The sequence below is a fragment of the Balearica regulorum genome, chromosome 3, assembly GCF_011004875.1.
Source record: "Balearica regulorum gibbericeps isolate bBalReg1 chromosome 3, bBalReg1.pri, whole genome shotgun sequence".
NCBI classification, from domain to species: Eukaryota; Metazoa; Chordata; class Aves; order Gruiformes; family Gruidae; genus Balearica; species Balearica regulorum.
Window position 1 is genome coordinate 8413081 of NC_046186.1, and position 23004 is coordinate 8436084.

The window sequence follows — 23004 nt, forward strand, 5'->3', positions numbered from 1 at the left end:
GCAAAACAAAAATATCTTATACAGACTCTGCAAATTTGTGGAGCTGCTGCGATTGTATTTTAATGTAATCTATTCATTATAAATAAAAAAGCTACCACTAATATATGACACAATAATCCTGCTACCACTTTGAGGCAGTACAGAATAGTCAGAGCTCCTAGTGAAACAGGTACGGCGGTGTGGCATCTTAAGCATGACCTGGGCATCTGTGTCAGCAGTGGGTAAAGTAAAATCATTAAAAAACATGGTTTCACTGCAAGCACAGACTGGGACCAAAAATTTAGGAGTTTTGATTTAAAAGGGATATTTTAACCTGCATATTGAGCTTTTTAGTTTTTACCTATTCCAGTCATCACTGCTGGCTTGATGAATAAAAAAAAAGTCTTGATTTTGAATGTAATCTTTATGAAATAATCTACTAAACCCAAGTAGCTATGAATGAGAATATGGTATGATTACTTTACAAAAATTTGGGAGTTCTTTATTGGTACTTACCATCCTTAGCAAATACACCTGGGAAAAGGACACTAAAAAAATTCTTACAACAGTGATCCAACAGACTTCAACAAGAGGTCTGCTTTTCCCAGGTACTATTATAAAAATATATAAAGTACAAATTAGCCAAAGATGTAGAATGCATATACTTAAGTATTAAATCTTTAACCATAATATATATATTGATCATTTGAAAACATCTGCTCAGGTCTAATTTATTCACATTATTTTTTTTATGTAAGCAGCAAAAGGCACAAATTACATCAAAGCGGAAAGGAGATGCTGGCAAAACAAGAACTACAAAAAGATGCTGAGGATGGATTCAGTTACCTGCATATAAGCTTCTAATGCCATCTTAGACAGTCTAGGGACTATCTAGGGATCATCTCTTTGTTGCCAGCTGCCACTTCAGAACAGCACTACTCTCCTGTAAGTGACAGTGTGCTGTCTCAGATATTCTAGGGCATTTAAAATAGTAATGGTTGCTTATATTTAAGTAATGAGTCCCACCTTGACAATTTATATTCAGTGACAGGCAGGTTTTGTCCAAACTAACCCCAGAAAAGGATGTGCTAAGGAAGGAAGAATGGAGACACCCAAGGTAGTCCATCTGAACAAGCTCTGATCCTGAAACAATACAGTTGAACCAAAGTGGCGTATCCTCACGTGGCCCCACTGTGTTACATGAGTTTACTGGTTGGGTCTTTGTCACCTCAAGGATGTTACGTTACATATTGTAGAAACTGCAGGGTCTAGGGAAACAGGAACATTTTGGCTTCCCCTTTGGATTTTGGCTATATGATGAGGGAACAGTTCTCAGATACAGGTGACTGGGAAGACCGAGAGAGAAATCAACATATATTTGTAGCTAGGAAATCTGTCCCAGTAAAATGAACATGAATCAGCTGTCTTTGCTTCTAGACTATTTTACTTTTTTTTTTTTTTTTTTTTTAAATCTCACCTTCCTTCATTCTCCTGTAAGTAGTAACAAAACAGAGCATGATTTCCCTTTTCTACTTTCCTTTCATAGCCACTTAGGATCTTGTATCTTTGAAAGATGCTGTCCATCAGAGATTGCAATCTGCCTTGTACAGTTCTCAGGTATCTTTAAATCTTCTTTTATCCTTCAAAGGCTGGCTGAAAGAAGTGTCAGGTCATTATTTCAGGATGTAGCTTAATACTTAGGCTTAACAGTGTATGATCTCTCTCCAGCCTTCACCAAAGACCTTCATTCACTGAAGGTCAAGGTATTAAGTGTTATTTTTAAATATACTCGCAGCAGTGAAGAGTTAAAAATAGACTTCTATGAAAACGTACAGTAATTGGTTAAACCTTGTTAGCCATCACATGAAGATGATAACTCCTCCCAGGAAAAGCCATAGCAAAAGCAGCTTTGACATGGATTTATACTTAGAAGAGCAGCTGCAGGCTTACTGGGAAGGAGTTCACAATATAGGCTCTTGGATTATTAGCAGAAAAATGTGTTTGATTCTGGAAAAGAAGGGAAGGAGACATGAGAAAAAATTTTCCTCATCGTGATCTGTGAGTGAATTCCATGGATTCTCTACTTTGGAACAACCACCACTAGACTGAAAGCTTTAAAAGATGGAGCTGGGAAAGGCAAAGCTGCTGAGAACTGGCCTCAATGCTTTATATCAGGCCATCCACCCCATGCATGGAATTGCCTGGACAGATGGGAAGCAAGTGATACTGACTGCTTTATACTATCATAACGGAGTACTAAAGTTTGGAGACTCAAGTGTTGTTGGTCAATTTGAACATGTTCATGGGCTTTACTGGGGCCCGTGTTGCTCTACAGATGCCCCAGCTCTGCTCGCTGTTCAGCATAAAAAGCACGTTAGCGTTTGGCAGCTGGGCTACAGCACTGCAGAGAAGAACAAACCCTTGATTTCTCAGACTTGTGAAGTTGGTGAGCCATTTCCACTGCTTTCTCAGGGCTGTGTCTGGCATCCAAAGAAGGAGGTCTTGGCTGTGCTTACAAAAAGAGATGCTTCAGTCTTGCACGCTGTTCGTACTGACAACACTAGAGTTAAGGCAGATATCAAAAGCAGTGGGCTTATCCACTGTGCTTGCTGGACTAAGGATGGTAATCGTTTAGTAGTGGCTATAGGCAGTGCCCTGCATTCCTACATATGGGATGATGCTCAGAAAACTCTAAATACCTGCTCCTTTTGCCCAGTCTTTGATGTGGGAGGTTATATCTGTGCTATACAAGCCACACTGGATTTCCAAATTGCTGTAGCTACTGAGCTTCCTCTAGATAGTATCTGTGGTTTGAATGCTGGCATTGCATTTGATATGCCATCTGGGACAGAAACTGGTTCTTTAATCTCGCAGTCTGCTCTGGTGCTTGGCGATGAGGAATACTCCATGGACCTGCGAAGAAAATCCACAGATTCAGATAGATCAGGTGTTGATTCAGTTGCTTCTTCTTCATCAGGACCTGTGGATTTAACCCATATCCTTGCAAACCACCGTCGGTCTGATCCTGGTCCTCTTATTACTCTGAAACACAAAGACTCTGCAGCAACAAATGGTCAAGATTCTTCTCACTTGATTTTGGTGACTTTTGAGAGGAAGGTAACCACCACCAGAAAAGTCACCATCCCAGGTATTCTGGTTCCTGATATAATGGCTTTTGACCTTAGAGCTCAGATTGTGGCAGTAGCCTCTAATACTTCTAACATTGTTTTGGTGTATTCGGTAACCTCTTCTTGCATGCCTCACATTCAACAAATCCAGCTGGAAAAAAATGAAAGACCAAAGGGCCTATGTTTTTTGACAGATAAACTCCTATTGATTCTGATCGGCAAGCAAAAGTTCCCTGAGCCTAGTTTCATTCCATCTTCAAGTTCAGACAGGTATGTAATGCGTTTGATGATCAAAGAATTGATGCTGGAAGAAGATTCTTCAGCATTGCCTGAGACTAAGCAGAATATGTTTTATAACTTTGAATCCTCTGTTAATATACCTGGAAAAAGAAAGTTCTTTGAAAATCTTGCTATGGAAGACCAACCTCAAAGCAGGGAGCTGTTAATACCAAGAAGCACAGTTATTCAATCTCCTAGTGGCAGGAGAAGACTCATTGAAGAAGTAAAGAGCCCTAGTTATGAGCAGAGCTCTTCATCAAGTGTGAGCGATCTGGATGAAAAAAGGCTCCCAGGTGACCCCTCAGTGGCCTTGGAAACATTGGATGCTGAACCTACTAATCGCTCAGTGTCTCTTCTTGGTTTTGGAACACCCGCCAGGCTTTCCAATAGACCAGCTTCCCCTAAAGTGCAGTTCAATGTGATCCAAGAAACATCAAGTTCTAAAAACAATTTGCCAAGTGAAAGAGGAATGAGTCACATATCTAGAAATTTAGAGAGACTCTGTGGCAGCTTCAATGAGTTACAACTGAGTCTTTCTGAAATAACGGACTTCGCTAAAAACGGGAGGAGATCTTTAGCTTATCCATGTTCACAGGAACCACCTGTCCTTCATATTACTTTCCAGGTAACTTTTTTTCAGCTTAAAAATATTGTGATAGGACACTGATATTTTAAACAATCTTGTATCTATTAAGCTTTAAGTCAAGAGGATGCAGTTTAATTCTTATCAACCCATGAGAAATGTAACCTGAGTTTGGCATCAAGCTTAATCTAAAATGGTATTATAATTTGTCATTGAAACAATAACTCAGGATGATGTGGGTAACTTAGAGGATACTTCACATGGGAGATTTGTGTCTGTTCGTTCTTCTTTGATTATGCACAACTGTCTTGGATACTAGCTGACTTTGTGTGCATCTATCCAAGAAAGAGAACAGAGCCAAACAGTTGTTAATGGTTGTAAAGGTTTATATGTTAGTTCAGTCTAGAGATGAGCCTATGAGTAGGGTGGTACAGTAGCCCACCAGAAACATAATAAATTCAAACCTGAGCTCAAATCCAAAGTTTGAAGATAGCTAGACTCTCATGAAGGCTGAAACAAATATTGAATCTCAATTTATGGAAAATTCAGATGGGAATGACATGAAGTTGGCTTATTTCTACTTTAATTTCCCACCATTTACCTTCACAGAGCTGGACATACTCAATTTGTAAAACATTACCACTTCAAATTTTCTGGAAAAAAAATAATATCTGTCAATATGTAATTATCATTTCATTAAATAAATAGACCAATGCCAAATCATCATGTTCCTATCCCACCCTTGTTTTGGCAAAATTCCTACTGACTTCAGTAAGAATTTCAACTAAGGAATGTAGGTTGGGTAATTATTTCTGGCTGTTACTCTTAGTATTATTTGCAGTAATACATTATAATATTTTTGGTCATGCTGATGCTAGTGATATTGCTGCTAAAACTGGGGTCCCTTTCAGGATGTAGATGCCAATTATAAATGCATTCTTATCATCTACTGCAACATAAGCAGCATTATGTCAAAGTAATACATTACATTGTGACAATGCTGAAGTATGTACTTCCCAAACAAATTTGACTTCCTTTTACTCTAAAGGAATCCATACAGACATCTAAGTACCTCTCCTTAAACACTCATTAAGGGAATGGTGACTCAATTAAATCATATTCATTACTTTTAAGCAGTTGTTTACTTGGCATTTAAGAAGATTCTAGTATGTTAGGTACTTTGGATAAAAGCAAAGCTTTCGATCTGAATTAGTCAATAATTTAACTTGAATACATTTTACAAATTCTGGTGAAAAAAGCAACATGTCTATTTTAAATAATTTAGGATTTTATTTGCCAAGAAGCAAGCCCTTCTGTTCTCCAGCATGTTCAAATTGATTCTGATTTCTTAACATAAATCAACTTATTTATTTAGCAAGCAGCCCTATCTCTTGGATTCGATTGGATTAACCTTTCCAAAGAGAAGTTTTGTTTGTGACACATAACATTAATCTAAGATCTGAAGTCACTGTGCACGCTTGCTTGCACAAGCAGTAAGAATTAATTATCCTGGGTTTTTTTGTTGGAAGCAAAAAAATTAAAGTAAAATTAGTGCTTCTAAAATACGGCTAGACTACCTACATTTAGAAAGGAAGACGCTTATTTATCTGAACAGGTTAGTTTCAGTTGAGCCAGCAGAAAGCACCGCTAGGATTGCATTATGACTCAGAAAAAGTGCCACTTAATGTCTTTCCTAGACACATAGCTTTCCTGTGTAAGTCGCAACTAATGCCTTGCATAGTTCAGCCCCTCTTCTGAAATCTAACAGAATCACAGCATGATGCCAAAAAATAATGAAAAATAGACTGGTGGCAAAAAGGCCTCCAGACAGACAGGGAAATATTTGCTTTATAGGCAGCTAATAATTTTCTCAGAAAATAGTTGTTTTGATTAGTTTGGATTTAGACATCTGAACCTTGTTCCTCCTTCAGGAGGTGATTAGCACTCTGTGAACTCAGAGACCAGCTGGGTTGTGGGTTCCAGCCAGGCTCTGTGTTCACAGTGCAAAAAGTCAGGAAATAGCTTTATTGCCTTATGATATAAATATCAGCCTGTGGAAAACATTCTAAGCTTTAGGAACACTGCAGTCCAGTCAATAATATGGCCATTATCTTTCAGCTTTTTGTGCCAAGTGCATGTCTTCTTAAGTGTTTGTATAATCCCCAGCACAGCAGAGGCTCAATCTTGATTGAGAAATCTATTGTACTATAAAATATAATGATAAGTACTGCATAACCATATTTATGCATTAAAAACATAAAAGGAAAGTTTAAAACATAATAGATAAAAATGTACCAATAATTAACAGGCAATTATGAACACTGTTGTGCAGAAGCACTATTGACATATTTATGTATGTTTCCAGTTCTGCTTAGAAAACCATAGTATAAAACAAAATGTGTATTACTTAATAATTCATAATGTCTGCTCACTAAATAGCCTTCAAAACCTCTGTTTATTCTGTTAGTGCTAGCCTACCTATAACTCCTCTGAAGTCACATCCACGCAGTACTACCAGAATTTATATTCTATGTAGCCCATAGCCATAAAACAAAAACATGATCACTCACACTTTGGAAATGTCACTGCACTATCACTTGTGTAATAGCATTCAGCCACCAGAGGTGACTTGATCATTCAACCCTGAAAAGCAAATATTATTGTTCTTTCATCACATACAGACTTGTGATTCAGGATAGAGTGGGAGGGCAGACAGACAGACAGAGTAAGAGGGTATTATTTAAAAAGGAAAAAAAAAAGGGAAAAAAAAAAGAGATGAGATGAGGATCTGAAACAGATTTGTTTCTGTTTCATTTCGCAGTAAGATACTTTTTCATCCTTTTCCCCTGAAAAAGAAACAGCTGCAGAATATTCAACCTAGCCTCATTCAAAAGCTAATTACAGTGGAAATAAAGCCAATCTGGATTTGAAATTAATGGCATTTAGGCAAACCTCTCCAGGAGGAATAAGATTCATCTTAATCTGAAGAATACCTTAAAACTACATTTTGCTCACAAGCAGTATTATGTCAAAACTGTATATCACTAAGAGCATACATTGCAGAATTAAACAGGAAATAAATATATTTACAGTAATTAGTCACCATGATTTCCTTTTCTTAGCACTCACCAATAATTGTATACAAGTCGATTTGTACTTTTACAGCATCTTCATACAATTTACTATGGGAAATTTTATTGCCAAGGTCGGCTATAAAATTAACAATTTTTTACACAGAGCTGGAAGTTGAATAGAAAGGATCCAAACATATGGCAACAAAGTTTTTCTGATAGAATTACATGAAGTAGAGATAAAGAAGGGGGGGGGGGGGTATAAGGGCGGCACAGTAAAATGAGCAAAGACCAGGCTGCAATGATCAGCTGTAATAAGACTGTGAACCTTTCTGAAATCCAAAGGGCAATTTTGACTCTGGTTGAGTAATAGGAAGAAAGTCATGAAAATGATGGAAGAGGAAGGTGATGTGACTGCTCCCTGGAGTAAGAAACTAGTCAGCCATCCTGAAGTTTAGAAGGAAAAGATTTAGGATGACCGTAAAATAAAGACCTGCAGTAGTCAAGACAAGGTGTGATTAATGCATGGATAACATTTTGAGCAAAGGTTGAGGAATTTGTTAAGAACAAGTTCTGACAACAATGTTCTGAAACTGATCAATAGCAGACAAGCAGGGTTTGTAGGGCAGACACAATACCTTTTATTAGACCAGATGATTTGTTTGTTGGATACACAGACATAAAGGAAAAGGAATATGTAATGTCAAAAATGAATGCAAGTTTTTGTACTGTGCAAAGAAAGTAGAGCTCTGAGTTAACCCCCCCCCCCCCCAAGCTCAAAACATAAAGATAATGGAAGCGCAAGCATGAGGACAAAGGATATATCTTAGATGACAATATACCTTAAACATTAGTTGCAGAACTATTAACAAGGTTCCAAGAGTAGAGAAATCCTAGCATCATATCATCTGAAATGCTGATGTGCACTATAAATGCAAACTACACTGGGATTTAAGCACTGCTGAACACCTCAGATCTCTTCCAACGTCAACATTTTATGGACTTATGCTTCTCTGACAGGTTAATTAGTGTTGCAATTGGAATGTCCCACATAAGGGCAAGCCAAGACATTAAGATCTCTACCAGAAGAAATTCGGGATTCACCAAAAATCAAACAGGAATCATGGCAACAGTGGAAATAATCATGACAGGAAAGGGGGGCAGTGCAGGCTGCCAAACCTCGTTAATACTACCTGTGGCAATGCTGCAACAAGGCTTAATGACGCACAGCACTTTAAATATCAAAAATCATATTTCTCATTCCTCTTCAGTGCTCTTCCTTAGCCACATAACTCTCTTTTCATTGTCTTCTTGGCCAGATCCCCCATGTCTATTTAATTTACTTTTTTTTCTCATCCTACACAATGAATGTGGGGGCAAGGCAAAAGCAAGCTGACTAATGGGTATTAAGGTATCAAAACTGAAATTACCACTAAAGCACAACACAGAGAGCTGAAATCAAGGATTTAAGAAAATGAAAATGGAGTTCTGGGCAACCGCAGCACTATTCACCTTACGATGGTTATATGTGACTGACTAACTTGATAGCTTTCTTTTATAAAACAACAGATTATTAACACAAAGGATATGAAGAATATTTAAAATACCTGTAATTCAGTACAGTACTTGAAATCATGCCACAGGGGAAATTATTTGTTCAACAGCAGAGAATAGGGATTAATAGAAGAAATATAAGATGGTTAAGGAATTAGCTGGAAGGAAGATAGTAAATGGTTATAGTAATACAAAAAGAAAATCAAAGAAATTTACTAGAGGATTTTTTCCTGATTGATCTTCAGGTTAATCTAAAAGTTTCATTAATGATCTGATTAGATATGCTAATAAAATCTGTGTATGGCATAAAGTCAGTAGTAGGACGGGAAGTAATCAATAGAGGATCAGGATATTGCACCTGTAATTTGATGACCTTAGCATTTGGAATACAAAAAAATGGATTGAAATGAACTAATATGAAGTACATAGTGATATATTCTAGCACTAATACAAGGAATTTTTGCTATAAACTGGATATGCATTAGTTGGAAACAACCAAGGATGACAAAAGCTTCTATGTGTTAAGTGACTACAAGATGACCATGAATCAAAAATGTGATACGCTTATGAAAAGAACAAAGGCAGTCTGCAGTACATCAGTGAGTACATCCAGTAAGTAATGCAATACTGGGCAACACAGCCGTGGGGCCTCAGCTGGAAAACATTTTACATTTCTAGACATCCGTGTACAAGAAAGACACATTCAAACTGCATTCGATCACTAACCCAGTGTTAGTAAAAACAATGCTGATTGGTGGCATATTCTTATTTACCTCACTGTTTCATCAGCCGTTGAATTTAAGTTCATGAAGATGATCTGAGCATCCAGGCAAATGTAGGCAGTGCATTAGGAAATATAAGACAAATAGTGAAAAAGGTCAAGAGGCAGAACTAGCTAACTGCTCAGTATAGTTCAAAAAAGTGATAAAAGACATGTTTATTTATCATGCAGATCTATGGCGTATAACATCTAATCCAGGAACCCTTTTTGCCTTAGTAAATTATTTGCTTCTCCCCATATATATTTGCATTGCAAAACAGGAGTTTTGAAAGACAGTTTGGCAACGCTCTGATGGGCTGGCTGCTGCCCAAAAGACCCTTTATAGGCTACAAAATCTGATCAAAGGGCAGGCTGACATGGATGAAGGAAAACAATTCTTGAATTGATGGTTTCTTTCCGTTGGATTTTTGTTGAGGGAGACTTGGACTTGATATACTGCTAGAAGTTGGCTACAGAAACTTTATCTGAAAATATCCACTCACATACGTGGAAATGTATTTGTTTCTTCTGTGATTAATATGCTCTTTGTCTACCAATAAACTTTGGTTTAGGATCAAACAACTAATATTCAGGAATTTAAATCTGAGAATTGCAAGTCCACTGGCTTCTATTGGAGATAAATAGCAACACAGCGAACCCAGATGCATATTTTGGGAAGATGTGGATTAAATGTAGATTTGACTAGAAAATTGTCCTTGGGTTAAGGCGTGAAAATGGGAAGTACTAAGGTGAGATTTTAGTTGTGTTTCAAACTCTGTCACAAATTACTTCCATGACGTTGAGTAAATCTCTTAAGCTTCCTGTCTAATGGGCTGGTCATCTATAAAAAGGGAATACTAACAGTATAATACTACCTCTCAAGAAGGCATGGGTTTAAATCAGTTAATCTATGATATGTTGTGTGTGAACATATTCCTCAAAGAGAAGGCATGTTTTCATAACTTAAACTAAACATTAAACAAAAAAAAGCTAAATAATTAGAAGATTAAACCAGAGAAAGATTCTTGACCTGACAGAATTTGCCCACAGACAAAAATAAATGCAAAAATGATTAAGGTTATCATTATAAACAGAAGTAAATGACAAAGACAGAGAGAATAGCTAATATGAATGCTCACAAGTGATGGAAGACAAACAACTCTGAAATGGAAGCTTTGAGGTCTGTACTTGAAAAACTGGTTAGGATAAAAAATAGATGCTGTGTAGTTTTGTATATACAAACATGCCTTCCACTTCTAATGGCTGTTCCAATAATAACTTGCAAGGCTAAGCTGGAAACATACTGGAACAAAGTCATCCTTAGTATACACTTCCATTCAACTGATTTCAAATCAACAGAGGCAGAGCTAGATTGTTTTCTGATTAGTCTTGAGTTGAAACATATCTACATGAAAAAATGAACCACCAGGTCAAGGGAATGTGCCTGACTCATTCCCAGTCCACCTTTTTTCTATAATTCATTACCTGAAGTACAAGTTTGAATAAACTCTGCTATTTCAACCTGAATTCAGGAAAATGAAGTAGTTGTTAGATGTACTAATCTACTATATGCAGCAATGAAAAGCTTTGCACAAACACCTGTACAGGCAAATAACATCTTTGCAATGTAAATGCAAAGCACATGCTCACTGCTCAACATTCAGCCCATTGAGTTTTAAATGTATTTGGGTTCAGTAGAATATAGTACTATGTAATTTGAAGAGATTTAAAAATGACAAAGAAGTTCTGTTATAGAGTTATAGCTGTAATAAAAAGTTCCTATAGGATTATGACTAAGAAAATGATACTTCTTTGATGCATTCCTTAGGTATTTCCCTATTAATTACACTGCAACAGATTTCTGGCTGTTTTGAATGGGTAAAGAGATGAGAAGACCTTTGAAAGTTGGAAGGTTCATGTTTTTAACGGAAAGATATTTTTATGGTTCTTACATCTTCGATCAATCATAGCATCATAGAATGGTTTGGGTTGGAAGGGACCTTAAAGATCATCTAGTTCCAACCCCCCTGCCATGGGCAGGGACACCCTTCACTAGACCACGTTGCCCAAAGCCCCATCCAACCTGGCCTTGAACACTGCCAGGGAGAGGGCATCCACAGCTTCTCTGGGTAACCTGGTTCAGTGTCTCACCACCCTCATCATGAACAATTTCTTCTTTATATCTAATCTAAATCCACCCTCCTTCAGCTTAAGGCCATTCCCCCTTGTCCTGTCACTCCACGCCCTTGCAAACAGTCCCTCTCCAGATTTCCTGTAGGCCCCCTTAGGTACTGGAAGGCTGCTCTAAGGTCTCCCCGGAGCCTTCTCTTCTCCAGGCTCAACAACCCCAACTCTCTCAGCCTGTCTTCATAGGAGAGGTGCTCCAGCCCTCTCATCATCTTCATGGCCTCCTCTGGAACTCGCTCCAACCAGCTTCATGTCCTCCTTGTACTTGGGACCCCAGAGCTGGACACAGTACTGCAGGTGGGGTCTGATAAGAGTGGAGTAGAGGGGCAGAATCCCCTCCCTTGACCTGCTGGTCACGCTTCTTTTGATGCAGCCCAGGATACAGTTGGCTTTCTGGGCTGCACATGCACGTTGCTGGCTCATGTTGATCTTCTTGTTCACCAACACCCCCAAGTCCTTCTCCTCAGGGCTGCTCTCAATCCATTTTCTGCTATCCATTCTCCATTATCAAAATACTTAAATTCTCCATTATCCATTACTCTAATACATAAATAACAATCAGCAGACTATCTGCATGGCCAATTTATGATAGAGTGGGGAAAAAATACTTTTACAACAGTTGGTAGACATTCTGATTTACAGAATCTAATGTGGTTGCATGACAGCATACATACTATGTACAGAAAAATGAAAGTGATTGATTTAGAAAGGTTGTTACATAGAAAAAAAGCGCATGTTCACTGACAGCGCAACTGAGTCAAAAGACAGCACCATTAGAAATGAAGACAAGCATTGAAAGAGACATTTATTTAGTCAAAGGTTAGATTACTCTGCACAGAAATAGAAGATGCAGTTGTGAATCCACTGAACTGTAAGTTTCATATTAGCAGAAAGATTCAAAGATATGAAGTAGACACCGACAGGGTTGGACTACAACAGGATGGATGACATCTTTTCAACCCATTCTAAAACATTAACTTGGATTCCTTCTGAATGTACAAAACAGAAAGGTCTAGGAAATGGGGTAAGTAGACTGTTCATTTAAATAACAAATATGGTAAATCTGTGGGTATTACAAACACAAGGGATGCCAAAGGCAAAAAAACCCCCAACACATAGGAACCACAGAGGTGGAAAGTATGGAGAGGAAAGAACAAAATGAAATTCACAGGATAAAGTATAGAAAGATTCTTTGGAAGAAAATGTCCAATTCACATATATTTTATAATGGCATTGAGTCACTGGAAAATTTTTAATGCTAAAATGACTTTCAAATTACAGCAGATAGGAAAATCTAAATGCAAATATATATCCAGTCCATAACCACAGTAGCTCAAACTATTTTGTGGTCCTTGTACTTTGCAGTAATCAGAATGATGGAACACAAAAGTGTCGGTTCTCAAGGCCACCTAAACTTCATGCTTATATTCAAGTCTGCTCTTTTAGTGAATGTCAGAGCAAATTCCAGGGCTGTGAATCCATACATTCCCTGTCTCTCAAAGAAAGTCACAGGATTCCCAAGCTACCTTGTTATGACAGCTTTTCAGAGAGATTGTTGCTATGTCCAGTCTCTCTGCAGTTCTCTCTGTGCCAGAACTGGGGTGGAATAGCTGACCAATGACTATCAAAACCACCCACGTGTATAGCTGAAACTGAGCAGAGTACTCATTTGCTCTGGTAGCATCTTGGACAACTTTGTTCCAGGCATGATATATTCCCTTCCACTCAATTGACTCTTCAGGCAGAAAGGCCCAACGGATGCATATATGCATGACCTAAGACATTATATATATAGGGCTGATGCAGTTCTGAGCTGCATAAGCACACAAAGCAAAAAGCAAAGAGGCATATTCCTTTTCACATGGGACTAAGAGATTGTGCTTAGAATTGCACTGCATGATGGTGTCAGCTATAAATTGTAGCAAAGACAGACAAAGAAGCAGCAAAATGACTAAAGAACTGAAAGAAGTAAGAGCAGAGTAAATGTTAAAAGAACTCAAGCACAATGTATAAGCCTTTAACAAGATCTTTTCTTTTACATGCATGCATTTGAAGAAAAGTTTTTCAAATGGAGCAGTTACTGAAGAAACAAAAGATGTTCTCCTCTGTGATGGCAAGATCTATTTGAATTTAGTCCAGCAGCTGTTTGATCTGCCCGTTATTGAAATGAAACACGGTATGTTCTTTTTATTTCTGATATCTGGTTTCACCTGAGATTTTTAGCATAAAAGAGGCAGTTGTGGTAGAATAATTACCCCATGCTGTAGTAAACTGACATAGCTAACTTTTTTTGATAAGTGTTTTCCTTTGTCTGAAATACAGCAGAGTGTCTCTAGAAATCACTTAAATGCTAAGTAACTGCAGAACTACCTATTACCAGGGTAACATGTTAGATGCCTCTACAGAGGAAGGATGAGAAAATAATCATTACACTGTGTTACCTGCAAATAGAAATGCTTCCCAGAGACCTTTTGGCATTTTGCTTTGCCCATCTTTACAAGCATGTCCCAGACTTGACAATAGAGACTAGGTTGGAGAAAAATTCATTCTCAGAATATGACATATATATATATATATATCATGTAGCATTTTGGATTTTTTAATATAAGGTAAACGATGAAGCTCAATCCTAGCCCCAGACTGGTCTCTGAATGACCTTGTCCCTGTCTGTTGATGTATGCTAGCCTCTCAGCAACACATACTGTTATTTTTTAGCCATTTCTCTATAACGCTTCTGATGGATTTTCTCATCACAGTCTAAGTATATTATGATCTTACGCTACACAATAGTTGTCTGTAATTATGATCTCCTTGCATGGTTTCCACACTGAGAGATCCATAAATTACTTTCTGTCTTGCCCCTTGTCTTAGCCCCTGACAGGCTGAGACACATTGGTTTAATCGGTATACTCTGTCTTATGAGAAATGAATTCAACTGTTGGTGAAATCAAAAAGAAAACGAAAGTAATAATATAAGCTATAGTTTTCTAAATAATAACGGCTACATAGCAGACTGCTATATAATAGGCTTATTGATGAAAAAGAAACCAGGCCTGGGATGTCACTGGTGCTGGCACCCAGGACAGTGGGAAAAAGATAGGTAAAATATGCACCATTCTGCCATTCATATTCTGCTTATCTCCTTGTTGTTGATGAGACCACAAGAATGAAGGGGCTACAAATACAACACAGATCAGGGTAGCTGCCTTTATCCAAGACGCATTGGGCCATTTTGGTTTTCCCCTGACTTACAGCAGTTTCTGAGAGTTGTTCCAGAAGATAAGGATATGCAGGTTTCATATTTTTGTCAGCAATCTCTCTCGACTGTACAGTGCAGTGGAGGCATATATGAAAAAACTCTACTTGCTCTTGAGGCCTGAGCTATACCCCAGCAGGCTTCTGCAATAACACAATGAAGCTTTGCAGGGCAAGGAGGATACCATTTTGGGCCTGTACTTCCAGCTCTTGATTTTGGAAACAAATGCCCATAATGAAAAAAGAGGTTTAGAATTCAGTATGGAAATAATAAATAATGGGCTTGAGAAAACCTATTTTCAGCTCTACAGAACAGTTGAATATTTAATATTTAATTAGCAGAACACCACTCCTCAATTTCATGCATTAGATTTCAGAGATATCAAAAAGAGAGTGTCTCAGAATCATCCTAACGTATCCTTTCTGTTCAATGTGGTCCTCGGCCTTTCTGAAATTCAGTCTGTTTGTTGACAGCAAAAAGAACAACTGAAACAAGAATCTTTCTAAAACTCACCAATATCCTGCAAAATTATCAGGTTTGGGGCAGAAGTGTTATGTAGCTCTTTATTCAGTTCTGACCAGTACAGGTTTATATTCCTAAATCTTTCCTTTGCCACAAGGCATGAATATTAAATGTCATGTTTAAAAATATCACTCCCATCCTTTAATACTGTATAATTAAAGGGGATGTATGAAGAGCGTGCTTGTATTACAATGACAGCCTGGCATTTTTTACTATGAATAAACACTTAAAATTGAATAAATTGGGGGAAAAAGTTCACCACTGTAGGCCAAATTCATACCCACAGCAAGACTACTAAGATCATCAGAGTTATATGAGCAATGAACTTGGCCTCATTGTTTGCACTTTAAGCCCAGGACTGTAATACCATTACCTGTACTAAATATAGCCTGTCATATAGTGCCCTGGTATTAGCCCACAGAAGTCTCTCTTTTCAGCAGATCATCATTGTAGTAATTGTGCATAGAAAAAGGGTACTACATTCTGCACAAGGATTTTCCAAGATTGAAATCTTCTGTGGAATACACTTCAAAGCAAGTGTTATCAATGACACAGAGAATTTCAAATATTTCAATGAATGAAAATAAAAAGTCCCAAGAGTTTGACAAAAGAGTATGCTTTATCAATTTAACCAATAATGCAACAATTGATTTGGACAGCAGAATTTCCACTTTCAGGCCCACTGGTTACAGAATCTGAAGCATGTCTAGAATTAGAAAGAAAGTATTAAGAGTAGAAGATTAAAGATTCATGGTTTGGAATGACAATCTTCTTATGATGTAACAGATGACTTGACAACATGGAATAGTGTAGCAGCCTGGAAAAGTGCTTTGTTAATAGTATAAGGATGGGAGATTTGCCTTGTCAAGGACCATGCTTCGTTATGACTGACAAAAATTAAGCACGGTTCTTCTGGATTTTCTACACTTCCTTTTTTCACATTCCTTTACAAAACACAGTTTTACCTCCCGAAATGAAAAAGTTCAACAACAGAACATAACAGAGCTTTCTTTACCTCAGATCCCAGCTAATGCCTCTGCTCAGTAATGACAGGATCATATGCTCTAAGAAAAACGTGTGATACAAGGGCTCCCACCATGCTTTTCAGTTGCTACAGATTTTTTTTCTTTTTCATAAAATGTCAAACTGGAAAAAAGACAAATAGAGAATGCACTATTTCCTATCAGAACTGCAATATTCAGTCCAAAAGGAAACAGATGAATCACTAGAAAAATATATATGGTATATATAACCTTCATTGTCAAGCTGATTTGCAAAGGAAAGTAAAAAAACAAAGGCAGGATAGGGTTTTTTTCTGCTTCTATGCAATACAGAAAGTCAACCTGAATGGTTTTGATGTTTTTAGTTTTTAATCTTGCCTTTTTTTTTTCCAGAAAAAAAAGGATTAAAAATGTCATTCAAATTTTGTTCATTCTCTTCTTTATGAGAAGATTCAATAAATAATTAAAGGACAAGAAATTTTATTATATCAGCTTTTGAAAATCATCTTTTGTAAATAATTGTATTTTTTGTAAATCATCTTCAAGGTGTAACTTCCTTCCATTTGCTATATGAATTTGAAAACATACTGAGCAATCTTAGCTTGACAGTAAAGGAGATGAAAACCCCTACTTCCTTCTGGAACAAACACAGCACAATAATTTTCTTTGCCATCTTTTTCAGTTTTTATGATCTCTTCATCATTTGGGTAGAGCAGATAAGCAAAAAGGATAAACAGAAGTAGATGTCACTAGAACAAAAGTCAGCATGGAAAGGCTGGCTGAGTTTTCAGAAAATGGAGATACTTATAGTTTATCAGAACTAGCAAAGATGCACCTTGTTTTTCAACTTATTTTAAATAAGGGACAAAATGCCTCAAACCTTTCAAGACCTTTCATTTAGCTCCCCCCCCCCCCCCCCGCATTTACACAAAGGTGTGTTTAGCATGGATTGTCAGACCTTAATGTCATTAGTGTAATAAGGCTTTAGTGCACAAAAAGAAAGCCTGCACTGCTTGCGTGCTGGCTGACTTTTTAAAACGTGCTTGTACATTTTACGTAACCAGAGCAGTACACTCATTTTCTTTTTTTTTTTTGCTTAATTTTTGTAGGCTCTTCTTGGATTGTGCTCACTGCGGACAAGGACGGCTTTGTGCCATTAGTATTCAAAGCAACACAAGAGATAATCATAAGAGATGGAACTGACAGTTCAGAAGTCTGTGGAGGTCACTCCTACAAAAAAAGCATTTCAATGCGACCACCAAGCAGAGTGACATAATTTCTGAACAAAGAATGCTAATGACCTTATTTTCTAATACGATACAGAGACATTCTGCAGTGTCAGAAACTGAGTGACTAGAAAGCTATCTTCACTACTTTCCATGTATTTTAACTGTAAAATCTGTGGCAGGGTTACACTGTAGCTAAATCCTAGGGTTGGCCGGACCCTCATAATTTCTTCAGAAGGATCAGACCTAGAGTGAAGTTTACCACAGCTGCTGTTATTAATGGCTCCCAGTGGACTGCAGCAGAGAGACTAGCCTCTATATTAATCGTGGTCGGGATGTTCTTGGAGAAACAATATTATGCAGTAACAACAAATCTAGCTAATGCAGGTGTGCAGTCCACACAAAAGCTGAAGAAAATACAACTAAAGAGCATTTATATTCATTAAGAGAAACTGGGAAAGGGAAAAAAAGGAAAACTGCTTCAGGCTCTCTTTGCTGTTCCAGTTGGATCCCATGGAAACCTGCAACATTTTCAGAAATGCTTAATTTTTATATCAAAATGTTCAATTACTAAAAAGGCTGCATCACTGTCTCCTGTCAGTGTCTTACACAGCACGTAGATCTATATGTGCACACAAAAGAGAAAGAAAAAACTTTGTAAGGTAAATTAAGGATCAAAGACATTGAACGTAAACTTCATTTGGCTAAATGCAGGTGTCTACACTGAACTTCTCATCTAGACTCCTGTATGATGAGTCAAAAAAAGAAAAGCACTTTTACAGCAGATTACTCATGCCCTAACATAGATTTCTAAAACTGATTGTGGTGAACCATCCCTATTAAGTAAGTAAATAAGTGCCTATTCCTTTCCACTGACTGCAAAAGCAAGCTAGGGTGACTAATGTAAATACAAACATTTACATTTAGTCAGATGAACCTCACCCTCAGAGACAAGAGGCAATACAGATACATCTGAGAAGCAGGCAGACAGATTCATGGAAGTTAAACTATCATGATTATGGTGACAGAAATAGGCATAAGGGAAGAACTGAATGAACTCCCTAACTTTTCTTCCTCTAAATGCAGAGATGAGTAAATTGAGTAAAAAAAGGGGTAGTCACGTGTGTGAGGCCTAGCATTTTGTACTGCTGGACAGGCCCCAGCAGAAACCATGGAAAGGCATGCCTGCTTCACTCTGTACATTCAGGGAAGCATAAAAGGGATGAGACTTACTTAAACTACTATTAAGACTTATTTTTCATATTGTGCATTTTGGGTCTTGTTAATACTCCTGGAGAGTATTTTTTCCCTGTCTGGGAACAATGGCAAGCCTCTTTATAGGGCACGGGTATGCTAAAATCCAGTTACAATACTTCACCCCATACCAAGGCTGGTAGATCTATGGTCTGAAGGCACTTCATGGGTTTGGAAGTTTGGCATTAGTACCATTCCATTGATGCAGCCAGAAATCTCATGAGGAACTTTTTCAATTCCTGAAATAATGAAACAGTTTCAATTAATTGAAATAAATAATATCCTTCTCATGCAAGTATCCTCCCAGAGACAAAGGAATCATCATTCTAAATTGCCTACAACCACAGGTATGCAATGTAGCTGGGTGTATTTGTACTACTTTCTTCGCAAAGACCTTTTTAAGCAGCCTCAAGAAGCATTCCAGTTTGGGAAAAAAAAAACAAAAAAAAACCCCAAAACACAATAAACCTGACCTTTTAACTATTGAACACATCTATTACTTTACAGTTACTTGGTTAATTGGATTGCCCACTAGTTTGCATTAAAATTGTGTTCAAAAAGGTATTCGCATTGTTACTGCTTTAAAAATTTTGGTTAAGTCCTGCTTCCCTTCACTGAAATCAGCCCAAATCATTGAAATCAAATAAGTAACACAGAGGTTCACAGACTTAGTATGGTGAGGGAAGACATTATCAGATTTCCAAATGACACAGCATATTTCAAAGCAGCAGATGTTTCTAATCCTGCAAATACACTTGAACAACCACCTCGTGTCTCACAACAGTATCTGGTATTTACCTTGCTTATGCTATGGCCAAGTAAAATAAGACTTAATTATTATTAACTAGAATGATGGGAGGATATACTTTAGAGGAATACTTAGGCTCAACTAAAGGAAGAACTAAAAGGGAATTTTTCTGACAAATATTATCTTCTATGGGTGGTAGTCCCATAGTTTGGTTCACTTGAAGCTAAAAAAAACACAAAAAATATGTTAGAAGGAACAGTCCTGCACTCTAAACACATGGGACTGAGTCTATCAGGTTGATAACACACCGAGACACTTTTGTTTGTACCATACAGTTTCTTTGAGTTCATTATATACATTATTCATAAAGATTTCCTCGTTGCTAGAGAAATACTCACATTCCACTTTTTGTGATCTTCATGTTCCAACTGCCAAAAGGGGAATTCTGAGAAGGTGAAAATCTTAACTAGCAGAGATCAGCAAGTGTCTAGGCATCAAAGATGCCTCAGAACTTATAATTATCACTAGACATTTCATTGTCAGCCTGTCACACTACCATTTTAATTTTCCATGTATTACCTTTCTATAAAACAAGCTAAATGTTGAGAAGATCAGGAGTGAAAGGAGCTTCTTTGAACAGCTATCGAAGTTTGGTTTGGTTTGGTGGCGATAAAAAGAGGCAAAAAATACTCTAGATGACAATACAGTTAGTTTCAGGGAATAACTGGCTGTAAAAGTCAAAAACTTAGTTCTGTGATGCTTAATGCACTTTTGGATTTGTTATACTTGGGTGGCATTCTTTTCCCCTGCTGTACAATTCAAGGGTTATTGAACCTAAGTAGGAACATCACCCAGCACAATTAGTCAGGTAACAAATGAGGACCCCAGTTCATTTTGTTGCATACTTAATGTTATAGGAAGGCTTAGGAAAAATATACTATTATCAATTAAAAATTGTATAATGTTAAAGAATAGCACTGCCCCCCCCCCATTTATGAGCACACTATTATGTACATATATTTGAAAATAAGTGTTGAAATCATATACATGCACTTCAAATGGAAAATGAATGAAGAAGTACTTGTTTTCAGGTAATGATTTAGGGGTGCAGTGCAGAACTATCTTATATAGTCTCTTTCACAGAGCTGTAAAGTTAAAATTGAAAGTAATAAAAGCTCTGGAAGAAGTGCTGAAGAGATTTATGCAAAGCAGAGGATAAATTTTCAGCTTTGGTTTGGATGGAGAACAGATGGAGAATCAGTGAAGTAGAGAGATATAAGACGACTGTTCTATTAAGCACAAGCTGTACAGAAGATTTTTGCACAAACAGTGATAAAGGCATGTGGAAAGATAGAAAGAGTTTGTACTAAATGAGTTGAGCAGACAGTAGGCCGTGAAAAGGAGAAAAGCATAGGCTAAGAAGCATTCACCATCCTCCAGAAGTGCTATTTTATAGGGCCGAAATCAATCAGTTTAGAAAAAGGGGAATTGTTCAGATCACCTAAATTTCATGAACGTGTGAACCCCCTCTTTTAGGCTCCTTATTTCCCCAGCAGAAAGGACAGGCTCCTCTGGAAGAACAATGAGACTACTGGTGCTAGGTTCCTGTCCAGAGTCACCCAGTAGGGTGTCTGTCTTCTGTAATTAAAACAGAAGAAAGTTAGGAATACTAGAAGCTTAAATTAGGAGTCAGAGTAGAATGACTACACTCAGTTTGCCATACCAGTGGTGCTCAGAAGACTAAACGGTATACCAGCTCCTCCAAAACATATTCCCTGCGGAGACTAAACAACATACTAGAAAGCCTAAATTTCCATTTTAATTACTCTGCATCTTTATCCAGCATATTTATATGCATTTTAGTCTATTTTTAGGAGTTGGTATATCTTTACTTAAAAGTATAATCTGCTTCAAAGTAAAGTTAAAACTTACCTTACATTTTCCATAACTTTGCTGCTAAGCATGCAGCAGTCTGCTTTACTCTTCATGGTTTCTTGTATTGACCCACTCCTTGGGAAAATGCTAACAAGAGAAGGTCTATATGCCAGATAGCCTATTTTTTTTTTTGGTTTTGAAAACAATTTTGTGAGAACAATAATAAAACAATATAAAAATTAAATGCAACAACATCAAAGTCAGCTGAAATTCTACTGGCCAATCTATGATGCTGACTTTGCACAATGAAATATTACTTTGATATTCTTCATAATAGCTTAAAAGTGAGAGATCACTGCAGGAAGTGTATAAAGTAGGCCTTGCATGACCCTTAACTAGTTCTTCCCTTTTCTCCACTACTAGTCCAGAATAGTATTATCTATACTCATATGAAAAATTGTAAGTATCAATTTTCTTTAATATATTTTCAACTTCTGAAATAGTATAAATAGTATCATCAAGCCTAACTTCCTTTCCCCTGATTTTCATTTTTATCTATGTTTTGTCAGCTTGGACAACGAACATATTTTTAGCTGGTTTTACTTTCAGGTTTTCCTTAACAGAAAACCACAAGCACTGGACCATTTTCCCTGTTCAACATGTAGCTGAAGAGTCCTTCTCTCTAACCCAAGACAGCGCCAATTATTCTTAAGTAATTCTTGACAGGTGCTTAATCTAACTTGTTCTTAAAAATACCCCACAACATATAGTACCAGATTGCAATTATGAAACAGCTCAGTCCTTTAGACCTGGACTCATCTGACCTAACTTTTAAGCATGTGAAGTCAGGCGAGGTAAATCCCAGGGGTTACACGATTTCAGACATGAAAGTATGAATTTATTTTCCATTGTCCCACACAACAGAAATTAACTTATGCATTAGTGTTTTATATGTTAATAGTCATTGTATATGTTTATAGATATGTTAATTAGTCAATATTATGGCTTCATTTTTCTAATGAACTGCGGCAATTTCACAATCTTTACGTTAAATGCAAACTCTGCTGAGATTCAGTACTTCCCTGCTGGTGCTATTATCTATATGGACAAGTAGAGGACTGCCATTATCTCCCAGCTGATGACATTTGGGTACCTCTCATAGGACTTTCCAAAGCGCTCACTGCGATTCAGCCTCCGCTTGCAGCAAGCCAATACTGCCCTTGAACTTTCGGCTTCCCTTTCCTCCACTATTATTTGACACACGTGTGAACAGCCAGGTGTGATCAAATGTTTGGAGGCATGTGGTGCCAAAGTTCAGTACTGGCACAGAAAGACTTCCTGCACAGGGTGACATTTGCAGTGTTACACAGACTTGCCAGTTAAAACCATTAGTACTTGACAACCTTTGGCAAGGATCCATCCCACTTGTCAGCAGGCACCACGATATCTTAACAGACAAGGGAGTATGCAGCCAGGAGAGCAGTACGCCTAAACACCACCGTGTAGTACTACAGATAAAAATTAACCAAAACTCCAGAAAAATGCAAACCATTAGTTGACTTTAGAGGCAACGCTCATTTC

The 23004-nt window shown here is 37.5% G+C and overlaps 1 protein-coding gene across 1 annotated transcript; it reads left to right on the top strand.

Annotated features, from left to right (window-relative positions):
- Positions 1-2100: 2100 nt before the first annotated feature.
- LOC104642188 (WD repeat and coiled-coil-containing protein) lies at positions 2101-17934 on the top strand. The gene is made up of 3 exons (XM_010311082.2): positions 2101-4011; positions 13597-13717; positions 17430-17934. The coding sequence occupies exons 1-3, from the start codon at positions 2101-2103 to the stop codon at positions 17594-17596; spliced, it is 2199 nt and encodes a 732-aa protein (XP_010309384.1). The 3' UTR covers positions 17597-17934.
- The last annotated feature ends 5070 nt before the right edge of the window (positions 17935-23004 follow it).

Excerpts from the sequence above, each read along its gene's own strand:
- LOC104642188 (XM_010311082.2), top strand. The coding sequence starts at position 2,101 with ATGGAGCTGGGAAAGGCAAAGCTGCTGAGAACTGGCCTCAATGCTTTA. Across the intron at positions 4,012-13,596 it reads TCCTTCATATTACTTTCCAG|AAAAGTTTTTCAAATGGAGC; the intron begins GTAACTTTTTTT and ends ATGCATTTGAAG. Across the intron at positions 13,718-17,429 it reads CGTTATTGAAATGAAACACG|GCTCTTCTTGGATTGTGCTC; the intron begins GTATGTTCTTTT and ends TAATTTTTGTAG.